Below are 20000 nucleotides of genomic sequence, written 5' to 3'. Positions count from 1 at the left end.
AGTGACAGAGAGAGAGAGAGAGAGACAGAGAGAGAGAGAGAGAGAGAGAGAGAGAGAGACAGAGAGAGACAGAGAGAGACAGAGAGAGAGACAGAGAGAGAGAGAGAGAGACAGAGAGAGAGAGAGAGAGAGAGAGGGGGGGGGGTTGAGGGAGGGAGAGAGAGATGGGGGGAGGAAGAGCGAGAGAGAGAGAGAGAGCGAGAGAGAAAGAGAGAGAGAGGGGGGGGGTTAGGGCGGAGAGGGAAGGAGAAAGAGAGGGGGGAGAGAGAGAAAGTGAGAGAGAGAAAATTAGGCAACAACAAATTCAATCCCTTCTAGACAATTTCCTGGACAAAATGTTTCTCTGTAATAGTGAAGGTGTAAACTTGGCAGTAGAAAACCTGAACAGTATATTTAAACTCTCAGCTTCCCTATCAAAAATAAATAAATTACAAGCAGACAACCTGAGAAAATGAACAACAATGACAAATGGTTTTATGAAGAACGCCGTGTTTCTCAAGAAAGAAATTGAGAAACTTGTCCAACCAAAAACATAGAGACCCTGAAAACCCGAGTCTACTCCTTCACTACGGTGAATCACTAAAACAATACAGAAATACACTACGGAAAAAGAAGGAACAGCATGTCAGAAATCAGCTCAATGTAACTGAAGAATCCATAGACTCTAACCACTTCTGGGAAAATTGGAAAACACTAAACAAACAACACCACGAAGAGACATCTATCCAAAACGGAGATGTATGGATAAACCACTTCTCCAATCTTTTTGGCTCTATAACAAAGAACAAACAGCAAAAACATATACATGATCAAATACAAATCTTAGATTCAACTATTAAAGACGACCAGAACCCACTGGATTCTCCAAATACATTGAACAAAAACACAGGACAAAATAAAAACCCTCCAACCCAAAAAGGCCTGTGGTGTTGATGGTATCCTAAACAAAATGAATATACAGACCACAAATTCCAATTGGCTAAAACTCTTTAACATCATCCTCAGCTCTGGCATCTTCCTCAGTATTTGGAACCAAGGACTGATCACCCCAATCCACAAAAGTGGAGACAAATTTGACCCCAATAACTACCGTGGAATATGCGTCAACAGTAACCTTGGGAAAATCCTCTGCATTATCATTAACAGCAGACTCGTACATTTCCTCAATGAAAACAACGTACTGAGCAAATGTCAAATTGGCTTTTTACCAAATTACCGTACAACAGACCATGTATTCACCCTGCACACCCTAATTGACAAACAAACAAACCAAAACAAAGGCAAAGTCTTCTCATGCTTTGTTGATTTTCAAAAAAAGCTTTTGACTCAATTTGGCACGAGGGCCTGCTAAACAAGCAGCAAGGTTAAACAGTGAAGAACAAACACCATTGTAAATACAACCCATATTTATGTTTATTTATTTTCCCTTTTGTACTTTAACTATTTGCACATCGTTACAACACTGTATGTACATAATATGACATTTGTTGTCTTTATTATTTTGGAACTTCTGTGTGTTAAATGTTTACTGTTCACTTTTATTTATTTCATTTTTGTTAATTATCTACTTCACTTGCTTTGGCAACGTTAACATATGTTTCCCATGCCAATAAAGCCCCTAAAATGAAATTGAAATGAGATAGAGAGAGACACAGACAGAGAACAGGCAGACAGAGAGAGAGCAGACCAGACCGATAGACAGGCAGGCAGAGAGAGAGAGAGAGAGAGAGAGAGAGAGAGAGAGAGAGAGAGAGGAGACAGACAGACAGACAGACAGACAGACAGACAGACAGACAGACAGACAGACAGACAGACAGACAGACAGACAGACTACACTGATGTCACCACCGTTAGATTCCACGGTCACTGCCCAGTGTTTAGGGCTGGAAAAAGGCCTTCCTAAAAAACTAAACTGGCTGTAACCAGTGTCACAGATCAATTGGACTCTACTGGCTAGTTCAGAGCTGTATATTTCAATGTAAATTTAAGTCTAATTCAAGTACCCTTTTCACGCTATCATGCTGACCCAAAACGTACAATGCTGAGCCAAACCATACAATGCTGACCCAAACCGTACAATGCTGAGTCAAACCATACAATGCTGACCTAAACCGTACAATGCTGAGCCAAACCATACAATGCTGACCTAAACCGTACAATGCTGAGCCAAACCATACAATGCTGACCTAAACCGTACAATGCTGAGCCAAACCATACAATGCTGAGCCAAAACGTACAATGCTGAGCCAAACCATACAATGCTGAGCCAAAACGTATATTGCTGACCCAAACCATACAACGCTGAATCAAACCATACAATGCTGACCCAAAACATACAATACTGAGTCAAACCATACAATGCTGACCCAAAACATACAATGCTGACCCAAACCATACAATGCTGACCCAAAACATACAATGCTGACCCAAACCATACAATGCTGACCCAAAACGTACCATGCTGAGCCAAACCGTACATTGCTGACCCAAACCATACAATGCTGACCCAAAACGTACAATGCTGACCCAAAACGTACCATGTTGAATCAAACCGTACCATGCTGAGCCAAACCGTACATTGCTGACCCAAACCATACAATGCTGACCCAAACCGTACAATGCTGACCCAAACCATACAATGCTGACCCAAACCGTACAATGCTGACCCAAACCATACAATGCTGACCCAAACCATACAATGCTGAATCAAACTGTACCATGCTAAGCCAAACCATACAATTCTGACCCAAACCATACAAGGCTGACCCAAAACTGTACAATGCTGACTCAGATATTTTCTTTCCCCATTGTCCTTCCCTGCACAGTTCGAGCTACTATTGTGGACACGTAACAAGAGGCCAGCACAGTTAACCTCTGTCAACAACAACAACAACACACTCTCTCCTGGATGGTCCGACGGCCCAGTGGTGTGAACAGGGTAACGGTGTTGAGTTCTCACCATGGCGTCGCCACACTTTGTGCCCGACATGACGAGGCCTGGGTCAGGCATGTCGTCCCCCAGGTAGACATGGGTCCCCCGGCACAGGATTCGGCCCCCCTCTTGTAGGGGGATGTTGGTTTCTATGGAGACGGCATTGGTGCCTATTATTGGCCGGTTGGCTCCTCCTTGACACTGTATTTTGCCACACTTAGCATCTCTGTAAACAACAACAAACAACAAACAACACCCCATTAATCACTAGATTAGAAAACACAACTAAAGGCATTCACCTGAATGATATTTCATTGTTACTGGAGCCAGAGTCTTAGCTGTCAAATAACTTGACTTTCTCTCCAAACATCTACAACAGTGGTGTCAAAATGATTTCCTGGAGGGCTGTGTGCCTGCTGGTTATTTCGTTATTTCCTTTCAATTTGTATCAAATTAAGACCTAGACAACCAGGTGAGGGGAGTTCTTAAACTAATCAATGACCTTAATTGATCGATCAAGTACAATGGAGGAGCGAAAACCTGCAGACACTGCAGATTTGAGATTAACGCCAGTGAACTACAGTAACTACTGTGTTGCTAGAACTACAGTAACTACTACAGTGTTCTGTTGTGTTAGGACTCTTTTCAACCCCAGTTTAGGTTCTGTTGTGTTGTCAGGACTCTTTTCAACCCCAGTTTAGATTGTGTTGTGTTAGGACTCTTTTCAACCCCAGTTTAGATTCTGTTGTGTTGGGACTCTTTTCAACCCCAGTTTAGATTCTGTTGTGTTGTCAGGACTCTTTTCAACCCCAGTTTAGGTTCTGTTGTGTTAGGACTCTTTTCAACCCCAGTTTAGATTATGTTTTGTTGGGACTCTTTTCAACCCCAGTTTAGGTTCTGTTGTGTTGTTAGGACTCTTTTCAACCCCAGTTTAGGTTCTGTTGTGCTGTCAGGACTCTTTTCAACCCCAGTTTAGGTTCTGTTGTGTTGTCAGGACTCTTTTCAACCCCAGTTTAGATTGTGTTGTGTTAGGACTCTTTTCAACCCCAGTTTAGATTATGTTTTGTTGGGACTCTTTTCAACCCCAGTTTAGATTCTGTTGTGTTGTCAGGACTCTTTTCAACCCCAGTTTAGGTTCTGTTGTGTTAGGACTCTTTTCAACCCCAGTTTAGATTATGTTTTGTTGGGACTCTTTTCAACCCCAGTTTAGGTTCTGTTGTGTTGTTAGGACTCTTTTCAACCCCAGTTTAGGTTCTGTTGTGCTGTCAGGACTCTTTTCAACCCCAGTTTAGATTCTGTTGTGCTGTTAGGACTCTTTTCAACCCCAGTTTAGATTCTGTTGTGTTAGGACTCTTTTCAAAAGCAGTTTAGGTTCTGTTGTGTTAGGACTCTTTTCAACCCCAGTTTAGATTCTGTTGTGTTAGGACTCTTTTCAAAAGCAGTTTAGGTTCTGTTGTGTTAGGACTCTTTTCAACCCCAGTTTAGATTCTGTTGTGTAAGGACTCTTTTCAACCCCAGTTTAGATTCTGTTGTGTTAGGACTCTTTTCAACCCCAGTTTAGATTCTGTTGTGTTAGGACTCTTTTCAACCCCAGTTTAGATTCTGTGCTGTTAGGACTTTTTTCAACCCCAGTTCCAGGGAAATCAGCAGAGAATCAGACAGAAAGAGTGGCTGTAGCCCAGTCCTACATTAGACTGTAGCCCAGTCCTACATTAGACTGAAACAGTGGCTGTAGCCCAGTCCTACATTAGACTTTAGCCCAGTCCTACATTAGACTGTAGCCCAGTCCTACATTAGACTGTAGCCCAGTCCTACATTAGACTTTAGCCCAGTCCTACATTAGACTGTAGCCCAGTCCTACATTAGACTGTAGCCCAGTCCTACATTAGACAAAAAGAGTGGCTGTAGCCCAGTCCTACATTAGACTGAAAGAGTGGCTGTAGCCCAGTCCTACATTAGACAGAAAGAGTGGCTGTAGCCCTACATTAGACTGTAGCCCAGTCCTACATTAGACTGTAGCCCAGTCCTACATTAGACTGTAGCCCAGTCCTACATTAGACTGTAGCCCAGTCCTACATTAGGCTGTAGCCCAGTACTACATTATAATGTATCCCAGTCCTACATTAGACTGTAGCCCAGTCCTACATTAGACTGTAGCCCAGTCTTACATTAGACTGAACAAGTGGCTGTAGCCCAGTCCTACATTAGACTGAACAAGTGGCTGTAGCCCAGTCCTACATTAGACTGAAAGAGTGGCTGTAGCCCAGTCCTACATTAGACAGAAATAGTGGCTGTAGCCCAGACCTACATTAGACTGTAGCCCAGTCCTACATTAGACTGTAGCCCAGTCCTACATTAGACTGAAACAGTGGCTGTAGCCCAGTCCTACATTAGACTGAAAGAGTGGCTGTAGCCCAGTCCTACATTAGACAGAAATAGTGGCTGTAGCCCAGACCTACATTAGACTGTAGCCCAGTCCTACATTAGACTGTAGCCCAGTCCTACATTAGACTGAAAGAGTGGCTGTAGCCCAGTCCTACATTAGACTGAAAGAGTGGCTGTAGCCCAGTCCTACATTAGACTGAAATAGTGGCTGTAGCCCAGTCCTACATTAGACTGAAAGAGTGGCTGTAGCCCAGTCCTACATTAGACAGAAATAGTGGCTGTAGCCCAGTCCTACATTAGACTGTAGCCCAGTCCTACATTAGACTGTAGCCCAGTCCTACATTAGACTGTAGCCCAGTCCTACATTAGACTGTAGCCCAGTCCTACATTAGGCTGTAGCCCAGTACTACATTAGAATGTATCCCAGTCCTACATTAGACTGTAGCCCAGTCCTACATTAGACTGTAGCCCAGTCCTACATTAGACTGTAGCCCAGTCCTACATTAGACTGTGTTTGTAGACTTTGTTTGTCATTGTATAAGGGTCTCAGTCAATCCCAGTCACATCCAGTTTTCTGTCATTGCTGCAATTAAGTCAATTAAGAGACCGTTGATGAATGATTCAGGTCAACATCCCAGAATAGCACCCTATTCCCTTGTTTAGTGCCCTGCTTTTGAGCAGAGGCCATTGGGCACTGGTAAAGAGTAGTGCACTAAACAGGAAATAGGAATCCATTTGGGACACGCCCACTAATGTCTCTGCCGTCTAAAGACAATTAAAGGGGATCGTTAAGAAGAACAAAACCCCTCCCCCTTTTAAAAAAATGCTAATTAAAATATTTCAAGAGTTTCAATAAAGTCTAGACTATGACATCACGTCTTCATTAAAGACAGACACTTTTTTCTCCCTTTTGTCTCCTGTTGTTGTCGTGGTTACCCTTTCAAATAAGTACAGCCTGGTAATTCTATACCCTTTTGTCTCCTGTTGTTGTCGTGGTTACACTTTCAAAGATGTACAGCCTGGTAATTCTATACCCTTTTGTCTCCTGTTGTTGTCGTGGTTACCCTTTTCAAAGATGTACAGCCTGGTAATTCTATACCCTTTTGTCTCCTGTTGTTGTCGTGGTTACCCTTTTCAAAGATGTACAGCCTGGTAATTCTATACCCGTTTGTCTCCAGTTGTTGTCGTGGTTACCCTTTCAAAGAACTACAGCCTGGTAATTCTATACCCTTTTGTCTCCTGTTGTTGTCGTGGTTACCCTTTCAAAGATGTACAGCCTGGTAATTCTATACCCTTTTGTCTCCTGTTGTTGTCGTGGTTACCCTTTCAAAGAAGTACAGCCTGGTAATTCTATATCCTTTTGTCTCCTGTTGTTGTCGTGGTTACCCTTTCAAAGATGTACAGCCTGGTAATTCTATACCCACGCACCACTGCGAACGGGTTTATTTGACTACGTTTTTGACTACTCACACCCCAGTTAAAGACCCGAGTGGTCGATAACGTTGTCAAATAAACCAATCACATTGTAGTATAGATAAAATGCAACGGGGGGGGGGTCTCTTTTCACATTTTATTTAAAAACCAGCACATGCTCAGAGACAGTGGATATGTGTACTGGTATGTCGTCTTACGGAGCTTCACACTTGGCAAAGGATCCCCTGGAGTCCTTCCCACAGTTCCCGTAGGGATCTCCTGCCGAGTTGACTCTCTCAAAGCAGATCCCTGGGGCGGGCTTGGCTCCTATCAGACATGGGGGACATATAACATCAGAGACAGACTGTAACTTCTCGGCCTTATCTGATATCGTCTTTCTGTGGTTTCCTCACATCCTCCTCTCCTCGAGGCTCCTCTCCTCCTTCTCAAACCCATTGGGGAGGAGCGGATTCGAGGCTCTCTACTCTCTACCTGTTCTCTACTCACCCTGACCCCAGGGAGTGATCAGACCCTGTTCTCTACTCACCCTGACCCCAGAGAGTGAACAGACCCTGTTCTCTACTCACCCTGACCCCAGAGAGTGATCAGACCCTGTTCTCTACTCACCCTGTCCCCAGAGAGTGATCAGACCCTGTTCTGTACTCACCCTGACCCCAGAGAGTGAACAGGCCCTGTTCTCTACTCACCCTGGCCCCAGGGAGTGATCAGACCCTGTTCTCTACTCACCCTGACCCCAGAGAGTGATCAGAACCTGTTCTGTACTCACCCTGGCCCCAGGGAGTGATCAGACCCTGTTCTCTACTCACCCTGGCCCCAGAGAGTGATCAGACCCTGTTCTCTACTCACCCTGACCCCAGAGAGTGCTCAGACCCTGTACTCTACTCACCCTGACCCCAGAGAGTGAACCGACCCTGTTCTCTACTCACCCTGACCCCAGAGAGTGATCAAACCCTGTCCTCTACTCACCCTGACCCCAGAGAGTGAACAGACCCTGTTCTCTACTCACCCTGACCCCAGATAGTGATCAGACCCTGTTCTCTACTCACCCTGACCCCAGAGAGTGATCAGACCCTGTTCTGTACTCACCCTGGCCCCAGAGAGTGATCAGACCCTGTTCTCTACTCACCCTGACCCAGGAGAGTGATCAGACCCTGTTCTGTACTCACCCTGGCCCCAGATAGTGATCAGACCCTGTTCTGTACTCACCCTGACCCCAGAGAGTGATCAGACCATGTTCTCTACTCACCCTGACACCAGAGAGCGATCCGACCCTGTTCTCTACTCACCCTGAACCCAGAGAGTGATCAGACCCTGTTCTCTACTCACCCTGGACCCAGAGAGTGATCAGACCCTGTTCTCTACTCACCCTGGCCCCAGAGAGTGATGCACTGCTGCTCGTGTGTCTGGCAGATCCCATTGTAGCAGTGTCCATCCACGTTGTGACAGGCGTGCCCGTCATGCAGGTACACATTAGCAGGGCAATGGGGGTTGGCGCCGGTACAGAACTCTGGCAGGTCACATGAGTTACTGGAATCCCTGCACGGGGTGCCCGCTGCTTTCAGCTACAGACAGGTAGGCGGGCAGATAGACAGGCACACAGGCAGACAGACAGGCAGACAGACAGATAAGGAGGTGAGGCCTTGAGAGGCATGAAGGTCTGAAGTCTAAGAGAAACAGAAGAGGACAGACTACTTAGTTTACCTACTACTAACCCTACCCATTACATATGATTATAGAGTATCAAACAACTAGCCTAGCTACTACATATGATTATAAAGTATCAAACAACTAGCCTAGCTACTACATATGATTATAGAGTATCAAACAACTAGCCTAGCTACTACATATGATTATAGATTATAAAACAACTAGCCTAGCTACTACATATGATTAGAAAGTATCAAACAACTAGCCTAGCTACTACATATGATTATAGATTATAAAACAACTAGCCTAGCTACTACATATGATTATAGAGTATCAAAGAAACAACTAGCCTAGCTACTACATATGATTATAGAGTATCAAAGAAACAACTAGCCTAGCTACTACATATGATTATAGCTTATAAATCAACTAGCCTAGCTACTACCTATGATTATAAAGTATCAAACAACTAGCCTAGCTACTACATATGATTATAGATTATAAAACAACTAGCCTAGCTACTACATATGATTATAGAGTATCAAAGAAACAACTAGCCTAGCTACTACATATGATTATAGAGTATCAAAGAAACAACTAGCCTAGCTACTACATATGATTATAGAGTATCAAAGAAACAACTAGCCTAGCTACTACATATGATTATAGATTATCAAACAAACAACTAGCCTAGCTACTACATATGATTATAGAGTATCAAAGAAACAACTAGCCTAGCTACTACATATGATTATAGAGTATCAAAGAAACAACTAGCCTAGCTACTACATATGATTATAGAGTATCAAAGAAACAACTAGCCTAGCTACTACATATGATTATAGAGTATCAAAGAAACAACTAGCCTAGCTACTACATATGATTATAGAGTATCAAAGAAACAACTAGCCTAGCTACTACATATGATTATAGCTTATAAATCAACTAGCCTAGCTACTACCTATGATTATAGAGTATCAAACAACTAGCCTAGCTACTACATTTGATTATAGAGTATCAAACAACTAGCCTAGCTACTACATATGATTATAGCTTATAAATCAACTAGCCTAGCTACTACCTATGATTATGGAGGATCAAACAACTAGCCTAGCTACTGCATATGATTATAGATTATCAAACAACTAGCCTAGCTACTACATATGATTATAGAGGATCAATCAACTAGCTTAGCTACTACATATGATTATAGAGTATCAAACAACTAGCCTAGCTACTACATATGATTATAGATTATCAAACAAATAACTAGCCTAGCGACTACATATGAGTATAGAGTATCAAACAAACAACTAGCCTAGCTACTACATATGATTATAGAGGATCAAACAACTAGCCTAGCTACTACATATGATTATAGATTATCAAACAACTAGCCTAGCTACTATATATGATTATAGAGTATCAAACAACTAGCCTAGCTACTACATATGATTATAGAGTATCAAACAAACAACTAGCCTAGCTACTACATATGATTATAGATTATCAAACAAACAACTAGCCTAGCTACTACATATGATTATAGAGTATCAAACAAACAACTAGCCTAGCTACTACATATGATTATAGAGGATCAAACAAACAACTAGCCTAGCTACTACATATGATTATAGATTATCAAACAAACAACTAGCCTAGCTACTACCTATGATTATAGATTATAAAACAACTAGCCTAGCTACTACATATGATTATAGAGTATCAAAGAAACAACTAGCCTAGCTACTACATATGATTATAGAGTATCAAAGAAACAACTAGCCTAGCTACTACATATGATTATAGCTTATAAATCAACTAGCCTAGCTACTACCTATGATTATAAAGTATCAAACAACTAGCCTAGCTACTACATATGATTATAGATTATAAAACAACTAGCCTAGCTACTACATATGATTATAGAGTATCAAAGAAACAACTAGCCTAGCTACTACATATGATTATAGAGTATCAAAGAAACAACTAGCCTAGCTACTACATATGATTATAGAGTATCAAAGAAACAACTAGCCTAGCTACTACATATGATTATAGATTATCAAACAAACAACTAGCCTAGCTACTACATATGATTATAGAGTATCAAAGAAACAACTAGCCTAGCTACTACATATGATTATAGAGTATCAAAGAAACAACTAGCCTAGCTACTACATATGATTATAGAGTATCAAAGAAACAACTAGCCTAGCTACTACATATGATTATAGAGTATCAAAGAAACAACTAGCCTAGCTACTACATATGATTATAGAGTATCAAAGAAACAACTAGCCTAGCTACTACATATGATTATAGCTTATAAATCAACTAGCCTAGCTACTACCTATGATTATAGAGTATCAAACAACTAGCCTAGCTACTACATTTGATTATAGAGTATCAAACAACTAGCCTAGCTACTACATATGATTATAGCTTATAAATCAACTAGCCTAGCTACTACCTATGATTATGGAGGATCAAACAACTAGCCTAGCTACTGCATATGATTATAGATTATCAAACAACTAGCCTAGCTACTACATATGATTATAGAGGATCAATCAACTAGCTTAGCTACTACATATGATTATAGAGTATCAAACAACTAGCCTAGCTACTACATATGATTATAGATTACCAAACAAATAACTAGCCTAGCGACTACATATGAGTATAGAGTATCAAACAAACAACTAGCCTAGCTACTACATATGATTATAGAGGATCAAACAACTAGCCTAGCTACTACATATGATTATAGATTATCAAACAACTAGCCTAGCTACTATATATGATTATAGAGTATCAAACAACTAGCCTAGCTACTACATATGATTATAGAGTATCAAACAAACAACTAGCCTAGCTACTACATATGATTATAGATTATCAAACAAACAACTAGCCTAGCTACTACATATGATTATAGAGTATCAAACAAACAACTAGCCTAGCTACTACATATGATTATAGAGGATCAAACAAACAACTAGCCTAGCTACTACATATGATTATAGATTATCAAACAAACAACTAGCCTAGCTACTACATATGATTACAGATTATCAAACAAACAACTAGCCTAGCTACTACATATTATTATAGAGTATCAAACAAACAACTAGCCTAGCTACTACATATGATTATAGAGGATCAAACAACTAGCCTAGCTACTACATATTATTATAGATTATCAAACAACTAGCCTAGCTACTATATATGATTATAGAGTATCAAACAACTAGCCTAGCTACTACATATGATTATAGAGTATCAAACAAACAACTAGCCTAGCTACTACATATGATTATAGAGGATCAAACAAACAACTAGCCTAGCTACTACATATGATTATAGAGTATCAAACAAACAACTAGCCTAGCTACTACATATGATTATAGATTATCAAACAACTAGCCTAGCTACTACATATGATTATAGATTATCAAACAACTAGCCTAGCTACTATATATGATTATAGAGTATCAAACAACTAGCCTAGCTACTACATATGATTATAGAGTATCAAACAAACAACTAGCCTAGCTACTACATATGATTATAGAGGATCAAACAAACAACTAGCCTAGCTACTACATATGATTATAGAGTATCAAACAAACAACTAGCCTAGCTACTACATATGATTATAGAGTATCAAACAACTAGCCTAGCTACTACATATGATTATAGATTATCAAACAAATAGCCTAGCTACTACATATGATTACAGAGGATCAAACAACTAGCCTAGCTACTACATATGATTATAGAGCATCAAACAGCTAGCCTAGCTACTACATATGATTATAGAGGATCAAACAACTAGCCTAGCTACTACATATGATTATAGAGGATCAAACAACTAGCCTAGCTACTACATATGATTATAGAGGATCAAACAACTAGCCTAGCTACTACATATGATTATAGAGTATCAAACAACTAGCCTAGCTACTACATATGATTATAGAGTATCAAACAACTAGCCTAGCTACTACATATGATTATAGAGGATCAAACAAACAACTAGCCTAGCTACTACATATGATTATAGAGTATCAAACAAACAACTAGCCTAGCTACTACATATGATTATAGAGGATCAAACAAACAACTAGCCTAGCTACTACATATGATTATAGAGGATCAAACAAACAACTAGCCTAGCTACTACATATGATTATAGAGTATCAAACAATCAACTAGCCTAGCTACTACCTATGATTATAGAGGATAAAACAACTAGCCTAGCTACTACATATGATTATAGAGGATCAAACAAACAACTCCAACTTTAAGGCATATTCCCCTTTTTATACCACTATGTATTTAAGCCATTTTGTGTGTGTGTGTGTGTGTGTGTGTGTGTGTGTGTGTGTGTGTGTGTGTGTGTGCGTGAAACAGGACCCCTTCCCTGTGAAAATAATGATTAAAGAAGATCTGAGTTTAAATGAGGGCTGTTGGCCAACAGGTCAGTCAGTCTCCTACCAGGCAGTCATGACAGCACTGTCCGTGAGCACACACAGCATCCCCCTTCAGAGTACAGGTTGTAGAGTTACAGCACGGGTTCATACACTCCTAGAGAGAGGAGAGGAGAGAGGGGGAGAGGGGGAGAGGGGAGAGGAGAGAGGGGGAGAGGGGAGAGGGGGAGAGAGAGAGGAGAGGTGGGGGGAGAGAGGAGAGGTGGGGAGAGAGGGTTCCAGAGAGAGGAGAGGTGGGGGGAGAGAAGAGAGGTGGGGAGAGAGAGGAGAGGAGAGAGGGGGAGAGGGGAGAGGGGAGAGAGAGGAGAGGAGAGAGGGGGAGAGGGGAGAGGGGGAGAGGGGAGAGAGAGGAGAGGTGGGGAGAGAGAGGAGAGGTGGGGAGAGAGAGGAGAGATGGGGAGAGAGAGGAGAGGTGGGGAGAGAGAGGAGAGATGGGGAGAGAGAGGAGAGGAAGAAGGGGTTTACAAACCACCCAGATTAGATGTAATCTGAGAACACACGCACATCTCTAATGTTATCAGAGGGAACCCCACGCCAGGTCGTATTATATTCCTCCTCTCCTCCCTGGCAGAGGTCAGACAGTCAGGTAGAGTTACGTCCTGAAAGGATTTCTTCAACAACAGCTTCGGACAGGGAACACGGTCCCAGGTCCCCGTTGATGTAACATATCCTCTGTGGAACAGTGGAGGTATGAACATCTGGTCTACATTATGCATTATCAGAACCCTGCACTCGACCAATCAGTAGCTCTGAAACTCTGCACTCTACCAATCAGCAACTCTGGAAACCTGCACTCTACCAATCAGCAGCTCTGGAACCCTGCACTCTACCAATCAGCAGCTCTGGAACCCTGCACTCTACCAATCAGCAGCTCTGGAACCCTGCACTCTACCAATCAGCAGCTCTGGAACCCTGCACTCTACCAATCAGCAGCTCTGGAAACCTGCACTCTACCAATCAGCAGCTCTGGAACCCTGCACTCTACCAATCAGCAGCTCTGGAACCCTGCACTCTACCAATCAGCAGCTCTGGAACCCTGCACTCTACCAATCAGCAGCTCTGGAAACCTGCACTCTACCAATCAGCAGCTCTGGAACACTGCACTCTACCAATCAGCAGCTCTGGAAACCTGCACTCTACCAATCAGCAGCTCTGGAACCCTGCACTCTACCAATCAGCAGCTCTGGAAACCTGCACTCTACCAATCAGCAGCTCTGGAACCCTGCACTCTACCAATCAGCAGCTCTGGAACCCTGCACTCTACCAATCAGCAGCTCTGAAACCCTGCACTCTACCAATCAGCAGCTCTGGAACCCTGCACGCTACCAATCAGCAGCTCTGGAACCCTGCACTCTACCAATCAGCAGCCCTGAAACCCTGCACTCTACCAATCAGCAGCTCTGGAACCCTGCATTGAACCCACAACCTTGGTGTTGTTAGACCACTTCCTATCTCCACTATCTCCACTCCTCTCAGAACAGCTTGGCTCAGGGCAGTAGTGGTTTGGTTCAGCTAGGCTCAGAACAGCTTGGTTTGGTTCAGCTTGGCTCAGAACAGCTTGGTTTGGTTCAGATTGGCTCAGAACAGCTTGGTTTGGTTCAGCTTGGCTCAGAACAGCTTGGCAAGGGGCAGTAGTGGTTTGGTTCAGCTTGGCTCAGGGCAGTAGAGGTTTGGTTCAGCTTGGCTCAGGGCAGTAGTGGTTTAGTTCAGCTTGGCTCAGGGCAGTAGTGGTTTGGTTCAGCTTGGCTAAGGGCAGTAGTGGTTTGGTTCAGCTTGGCTCAGGGCAGTAGTGGTTTGGTTCAGCTTGGCTCAGGGCAGTAGTGGTTTGGTTCAGCTTGGCTCAGGGCAGTAATGGTTTGGTTCAGCTTGGCTCAGGGCAGTAGTGGTTTGGTTCAGCTTGGCTCAGAACAGCTTGGTTTGGTTCAGCTTGGCTCAGAACAGCTTGGTTTGGTTCAGCTTGGCTCAGAACAGCTTGGCAAGGGGCAGTAGTGGTTTGGTTCAGCTTGGCTCAGGGAAGTAGAGGTTTGGTTCAGCTTGGCTCAGGGCAGTAGTGGTTTAGTTCAGCTTGGCTCAGGGCAGTAGTGGTTTGGTTCAGCTTGGCTCAGGGCAGTAGTGGTTTGGTTCAGCTTGGCTCAGGGCAGTAGTGGTTTTGTTCAGCTTGGCTCAGAACAGCATGGTTTGGTTCAGCTTGGCTCAGGGCAGTAGTGGTTTTGTTCAGCTTGGCTCAGAACAGCATGGTTTGGTTCAGCTTGGCTCAGAACAGCTTGGCACGGGCAGTAGTGGTTTGGTTCAGCTTGGCTCAGAACAGCATGGTTTGGTTCAGCTTGGCTCAGAACAGCTTGGCACGGGCAGTAGTGGTTTGGCTCAGCTTGGCTCAGAACAGCTTGGTTTGGTTCAGCTTGGCTCAGGGCAGTAGTGGTTTGGTTCAGCTTGACTCAGAATAGCTTGGTTTGATTCAGCTTGGCTCAGAACAGCTTAGTTTGGTTCAGCTTGGCTCAGAACAGCTTGGTTTGGTTCAGCTTGGCTCAGGGCAGTAGAGGTTTGGTTCAGCTTGGCTCAGGGCAGTAGTGGTTTAGTTCAGCTTGGCTCAGGGCAGTAGTGGTTTGGTTCAGCTTGGCTCAGGGCAGTAGTGGTTTGGTTCAGCTTGGCTCAGGGCAGTAGTGGTTTAGTTCAGCTTGGCTAAGGGCAGTAGTGGTTTAGTTCAGCTTGGCTCAGGGCAGTAGTGTCTTGGTTCAGCTTGGCTCAGGGCAGTAGTGGTTTGGTTCAGCTTGGCTCAGGGCAGTAGTGGTTTGGTTCAGCTTGGCTCAGGGCAGTAGTGGTTTAGTTCAGCTTGGCTCAGGGCAGTAGTGGTTTAGTTCAGCTTGGCTCAGGGCAGTAGAGGCTTGGTTCAGCTTGGCTAAGGGCAGTAGTGGTTTAGTTCAGCTTGGCTCAGGGCAGTAGTGTCTTGGTTCAGCTTGGCTCAGGGCAGTAGTGGTTTGGTTCAGCTTGGCTCAGGGCAGTAGTGGTTTGGTTCAGCTTGGCTCAGGGCAGTAGTGGTTTAGTTCAGCTTGGCTCAGGGCAGTAGTGGTTTAGTTCAGCTTGGCTCAGGGCAGTAGAGGCTTGGTTTAGCTTGGCTCAGGGCAGTAGTGGTTTGGTTCAGCTTGGCTCAGGGCAGTAGTGGTTTAGTTCAGCTTGGCTCAGGGCAGTAGAGGCTTGGTTCAGCTTGGCTCAGGGCAGTAGTGGTTTAGTTCAGCTTGGCTCAGGGCAGTAGTGGTTTAGTTCAGCTTGGTTCAGGGCAGTAGAGGCTTGGTTCAGCTTGGCTCAGGGCAGTAGAGGTTTGGTTCAGCTTGACTCAGGGCAGTAGTGGTTTGGTTGAGCTTGGCTCAGGGCAGTAGTGGTTTGGTTCAGCTTGGCTCAGGGCAGTGGTGGTTTGGTTCAGCTTGGCTCAGGGCAGTAGTGTTCATACAGTGTTAACGTGTCCCATCCCATTGCATCCCTACCATGACAAAACAGGACAACTTCCTACCTCCAGTTCTCCACAGTCACACTCCTCTCCTTCCTCCACGTATCCGTTGCCACACTTCTGTCCCCCGTAGAGAACCTTGACCTCAGGCATGTTGAACAGACACATCCCAACGCCCTTCTCCAGACTGGCAGACAGATCCTTTATACTACAGGAGCTGAATACTGTAGGGAACGGGTACCTGGAGAGGAGAGAGAGAGAGGAGAACTACTGAATACTGTAGGGAACAGGTACCTGGAGAGGAGAGAGAGAGAGAGAGAGAGGAGAACTACTGAATACTGTTGGGAACAGGTACCTGGAGAGGAGAGAGAGAGAGGAGAACTACTGAATACTGTAGGGAACGGGTACCTGGAGAGGAGAGAGCGAGAGGAGAACTACTGAATACTGTAGGGAACAGGTACCTGGAGAGGAGAGAGAGACGGGAACTACTGAATACTGTAGGGAACAGGTACCTGGAGAGGAGAGAGAGAGAGAGGAGAACTACTGAATACTGTAGGGAACAGGTACCTGGAGAGGAGAGAGAGAGAGGAGAACTACTGAATACTGTAGGGAACAGGTACCTGGAGAGGAGAGAGAGAGAGGAGAACTACTGAATACTGTAGGGAACAGGTACCTGGAGAGGAGAGAGAGAGAGGAGAACTACTGAATACTGTAGGGAACAGGTACCTGGAGAGGAGAGAGAGAGAGGAGAACTACTGAATACTGTAGGGAACAGGTACCTGGAGAGGAGAGAGAGAGAGAGAGGAGAACTACCGAATACTGTAGGGAACAGGTACCTGGAGAGGAGAGAGAGAGAGGAGAACTACTGAATACTGTAGGGAACAGGTACCTGGAGAGGAGAGAGAGACGGGAACTACTGAATACTGTAGGGAACAGGTACCTGGAGAGGAGAGAGAGAGGAGAACTACTGAATACTGTAGGGAACGGGTACCTGGAGAGGAGAGAGAGAGAGAGGAGAACTACTGAATACTGTAGGGAACAGGTACCTGGAGAGGAGAGAGAGAGAGGAGAACTACTGAATACTGTAGGGAACAGGTACCTGGAGAGGAGAGAGAGAGAGAGAGAGAGAGAGGAGAACTACTGAATACTGTAGGGATCAGGTACCTGGAGAGGAGAGAGAGAGAGAGGAGAACTACTGAATACTGTGTGAGTGTGTGTTTGTCCTGGGCTCTGTCTGAGAAAACCTTTCTTCCAGACCTCATACAGCTTAATGCAGCAATGCTCTGGTAATAGACTGTACTGCTGGATGGCCATGTAGTGTACGTGATGGAGGGTGTGTGTGTGAGGAGAGAGAATGTGTGTGTGTGTGTGTGTGTGCCTGTTGGTGTGAGTGTGTGATTGTTCATACAAAGTATAACTCTTCCCTCTCCTCTATCTCCTCTATCTCCTCTCTCCCCTCTATCGCCTCTATCCCCTCTATCCCCTCTCCTCTATCTTCTCCCTCCTTCCCCTCTATCCCTTCCCCTCTATCTCCTCTATCCCCTCCCCTCTACCCCCTCCCTCTATCCCCTCTATCCCCTCTATCCCTCCACCCCCTCCCTCTATCCCTCTATCCCTCTATCCCCTCTATCACCTCTACCCCCTCCCTCTATCCCCTCTATCCCTCTATCCCCTCTATCCCTCTATCTACCCCCTCCCTCTATACCCTCTATCCCCTCTATCCCCTCTATCCCTCTATCCCCTCTATCTACCCCCTCCCTCTATACCCTCTATCCCCTCTATCCCCTCTATCCCTCTACCCCCTCCCCCTATCCCCTCTATCCCTCTATCACTCTATCCCCCTATATCCCCTTTATCCCTATATCCCCTCTATCCCCTCTATCCTACCCCCTCCCTCTATCCCCTCTATCTCCTCTATTCAATTCAATTCAATTCAATTCAAGGGCTTTATTGGCGTGGGAAACATGTGTTAACATTGCCAAAGCAAGTGAGGTAGACAACATACAAAGTGAAAATATAAAGTGAAAAACAACAAAAATTAACAGTAAACATTACACATACAGAGGTTTCAAAACAGTAAAGACATTACAAATGTCATATTATATATATATATATACAGTGTTTTAACAATGTACAAATGGTTAAAGGACACAAGATAAAATAAATAAGCATAAATATGGGTTGTATTTACAATGGTGTGTGTTCTTCACTGGTTGCCCTTTTCTCGTGGCAACAGGTCACAAATCTTGCTGCTGTGATGTCACACTGTGGAATTTCACCCAGTAGATATGGGAGTTTTTCAAATTTGGATTTGTTTTCGAATTCTTTGTGGATCTGTGTAATCTGAGGGAAATATGTCTCTCTAATATGGTCATACATTGGGCAGGAGGTTAGGAAGTGCAGCTCAGTTTCCACCTCATTTTGTGGGCAGTGAGCACATAGCCTGTCTTCTCTTGAGAGCCATGTCTGCCTACGGCGGCCTTTCTCAATAGCAAGGCTATGCTCACTGAGTCTGTACATAGTCAAAGCTTTCCTTAATTTTGGGTCAGTCACAGTGGTCAGGTATTCTGCCGCTGTGTACTCTCTGTTTAGGGCCAAATAGCATTCTAGTTTGCTCTGTTTTTTTGTTAATTCTTTCCAATGTGTCAAGTAATTATCTTTTTGTTTTCTCATGATTTGGTTGGGTCTAATTGTGCTGTTGTCCTGGGGCTCTGTAGGGTGTGTTTGTGTTTGTGAACAGAGCCCCAGGACCAGCTTGCTTAGGGGACTCTTCTCCAGGTTCATCTCTCTGTAGGTGATGGCTTTGTTATGGAAGGTTTGTGAATCACTTCCTTTTAGGTGGTTGTAGAATTTAACGGCTCTTTTCTGGATTTTGATAATTAGTGGGTATCGGCCTAATTCTGCTCTGCATGCATTATTTGGTGTTCTACGTTGTACACGGAGGATATTTTTGCAGAATTCTGCGTGCAGAGTCTCAATTTGGTGTTTGTCCCATTTTGTGAAGTCTTGGTTGGTGAGCGGACCCCAGACCTCACAACCATAAAGGGCAATGGGCTCTATGACTGATTCAAGTATTTTTAGCCAAATCCTAATTGGTATGTTGAAATTTATGTTTCTTTTGATGGCATAGAATGCCCTTCTTGCCTTGTCTCTCAGATCGTTCACAGCTTTGTGGAAGTTACCTGTGGCGCTGATGTTTAGGCCAAGGTATGTATAGTTTTTTGTGTGCTCTAGGGCAACAGTGTCTAGATTGAATTTGTATTTGTGGTCCTGGTGACTGGACCTTTTTTGGAACACCATTATTTTGGTCTTACTGAGATTTACTGTCAGGGCCCAGGTCTGACAGAATCTGTGCATAAGATCTAGGTGCTGCTGTAGGCCCTCCTTGGTTGGTGACAGAAGCACCAGATCATCGGCAAACAGCAGACATTTGACTTCGGATTCTAGCAGGGGGAGGCCGGGTGCTGCAGACTTTTCTAGTGCCCGCGCCAATTCGTTGATATATATGTTGAAGAGGGTGGGGCTTAAACTGCATCCCTGTCTAACCCCACGACCCTGTGTGAAGAAATGTGTGTGTTTTTTGCCAATTTTAACCGCACACTTGTTGTTTGTGTACATGGATTTTATAATGTCGTATGTTTTACCCCCAACACCACTTTCCATC

At 44.0% G+C, this 20000-nt stretch overlaps 1 protein-coding gene across 1 annotated transcript in view; it reads right to left on the bottom strand.

Moving 5' to 3' along the window:
* Positions 1-20000, bottom strand: part of LOC110510837 (disintegrin and metalloproteinase domain-containing protein 12) — a 226301-nt gene that overhangs the window by 28651 nt on the left and 177650 nt on the right. The window contains exons 12-16 of the mRNA XM_090217802.1: positions 16400-16577; positions 12902-12991; positions 8118-8313; positions 6949-7057; positions 2960-3158 (exon numbers count right to left, since the gene is read on the bottom strand). Coding sequence (XP_090073928.1) covers positions 2960-3158; positions 6949-7057; positions 8118-8313; positions 12902-12991; positions 16400-16577 — 772 coding nt within the window. The remainder of the gene's footprint in view (positions 1-2959; positions 3159-6948; positions 7058-8117; positions 8314-12901; positions 12992-16399; positions 16578-20000) is intronic.

This window comes from Oncorhynchus mykiss, chromosome 23 (assembly GCF_057628025.1).
Source record: "Oncorhynchus mykiss isolate SJ-2025 chromosome 23, ASM5762802v1, whole genome shotgun sequence".
NCBI classification, from domain to species: domain Eukaryota; kingdom Metazoa; phylum Chordata; class Actinopteri; order Salmoniformes; family Salmonidae; genus Oncorhynchus; species Oncorhynchus mykiss.
This window is presented reverse-complemented; position numbering and strand designations above follow the sequence as displayed.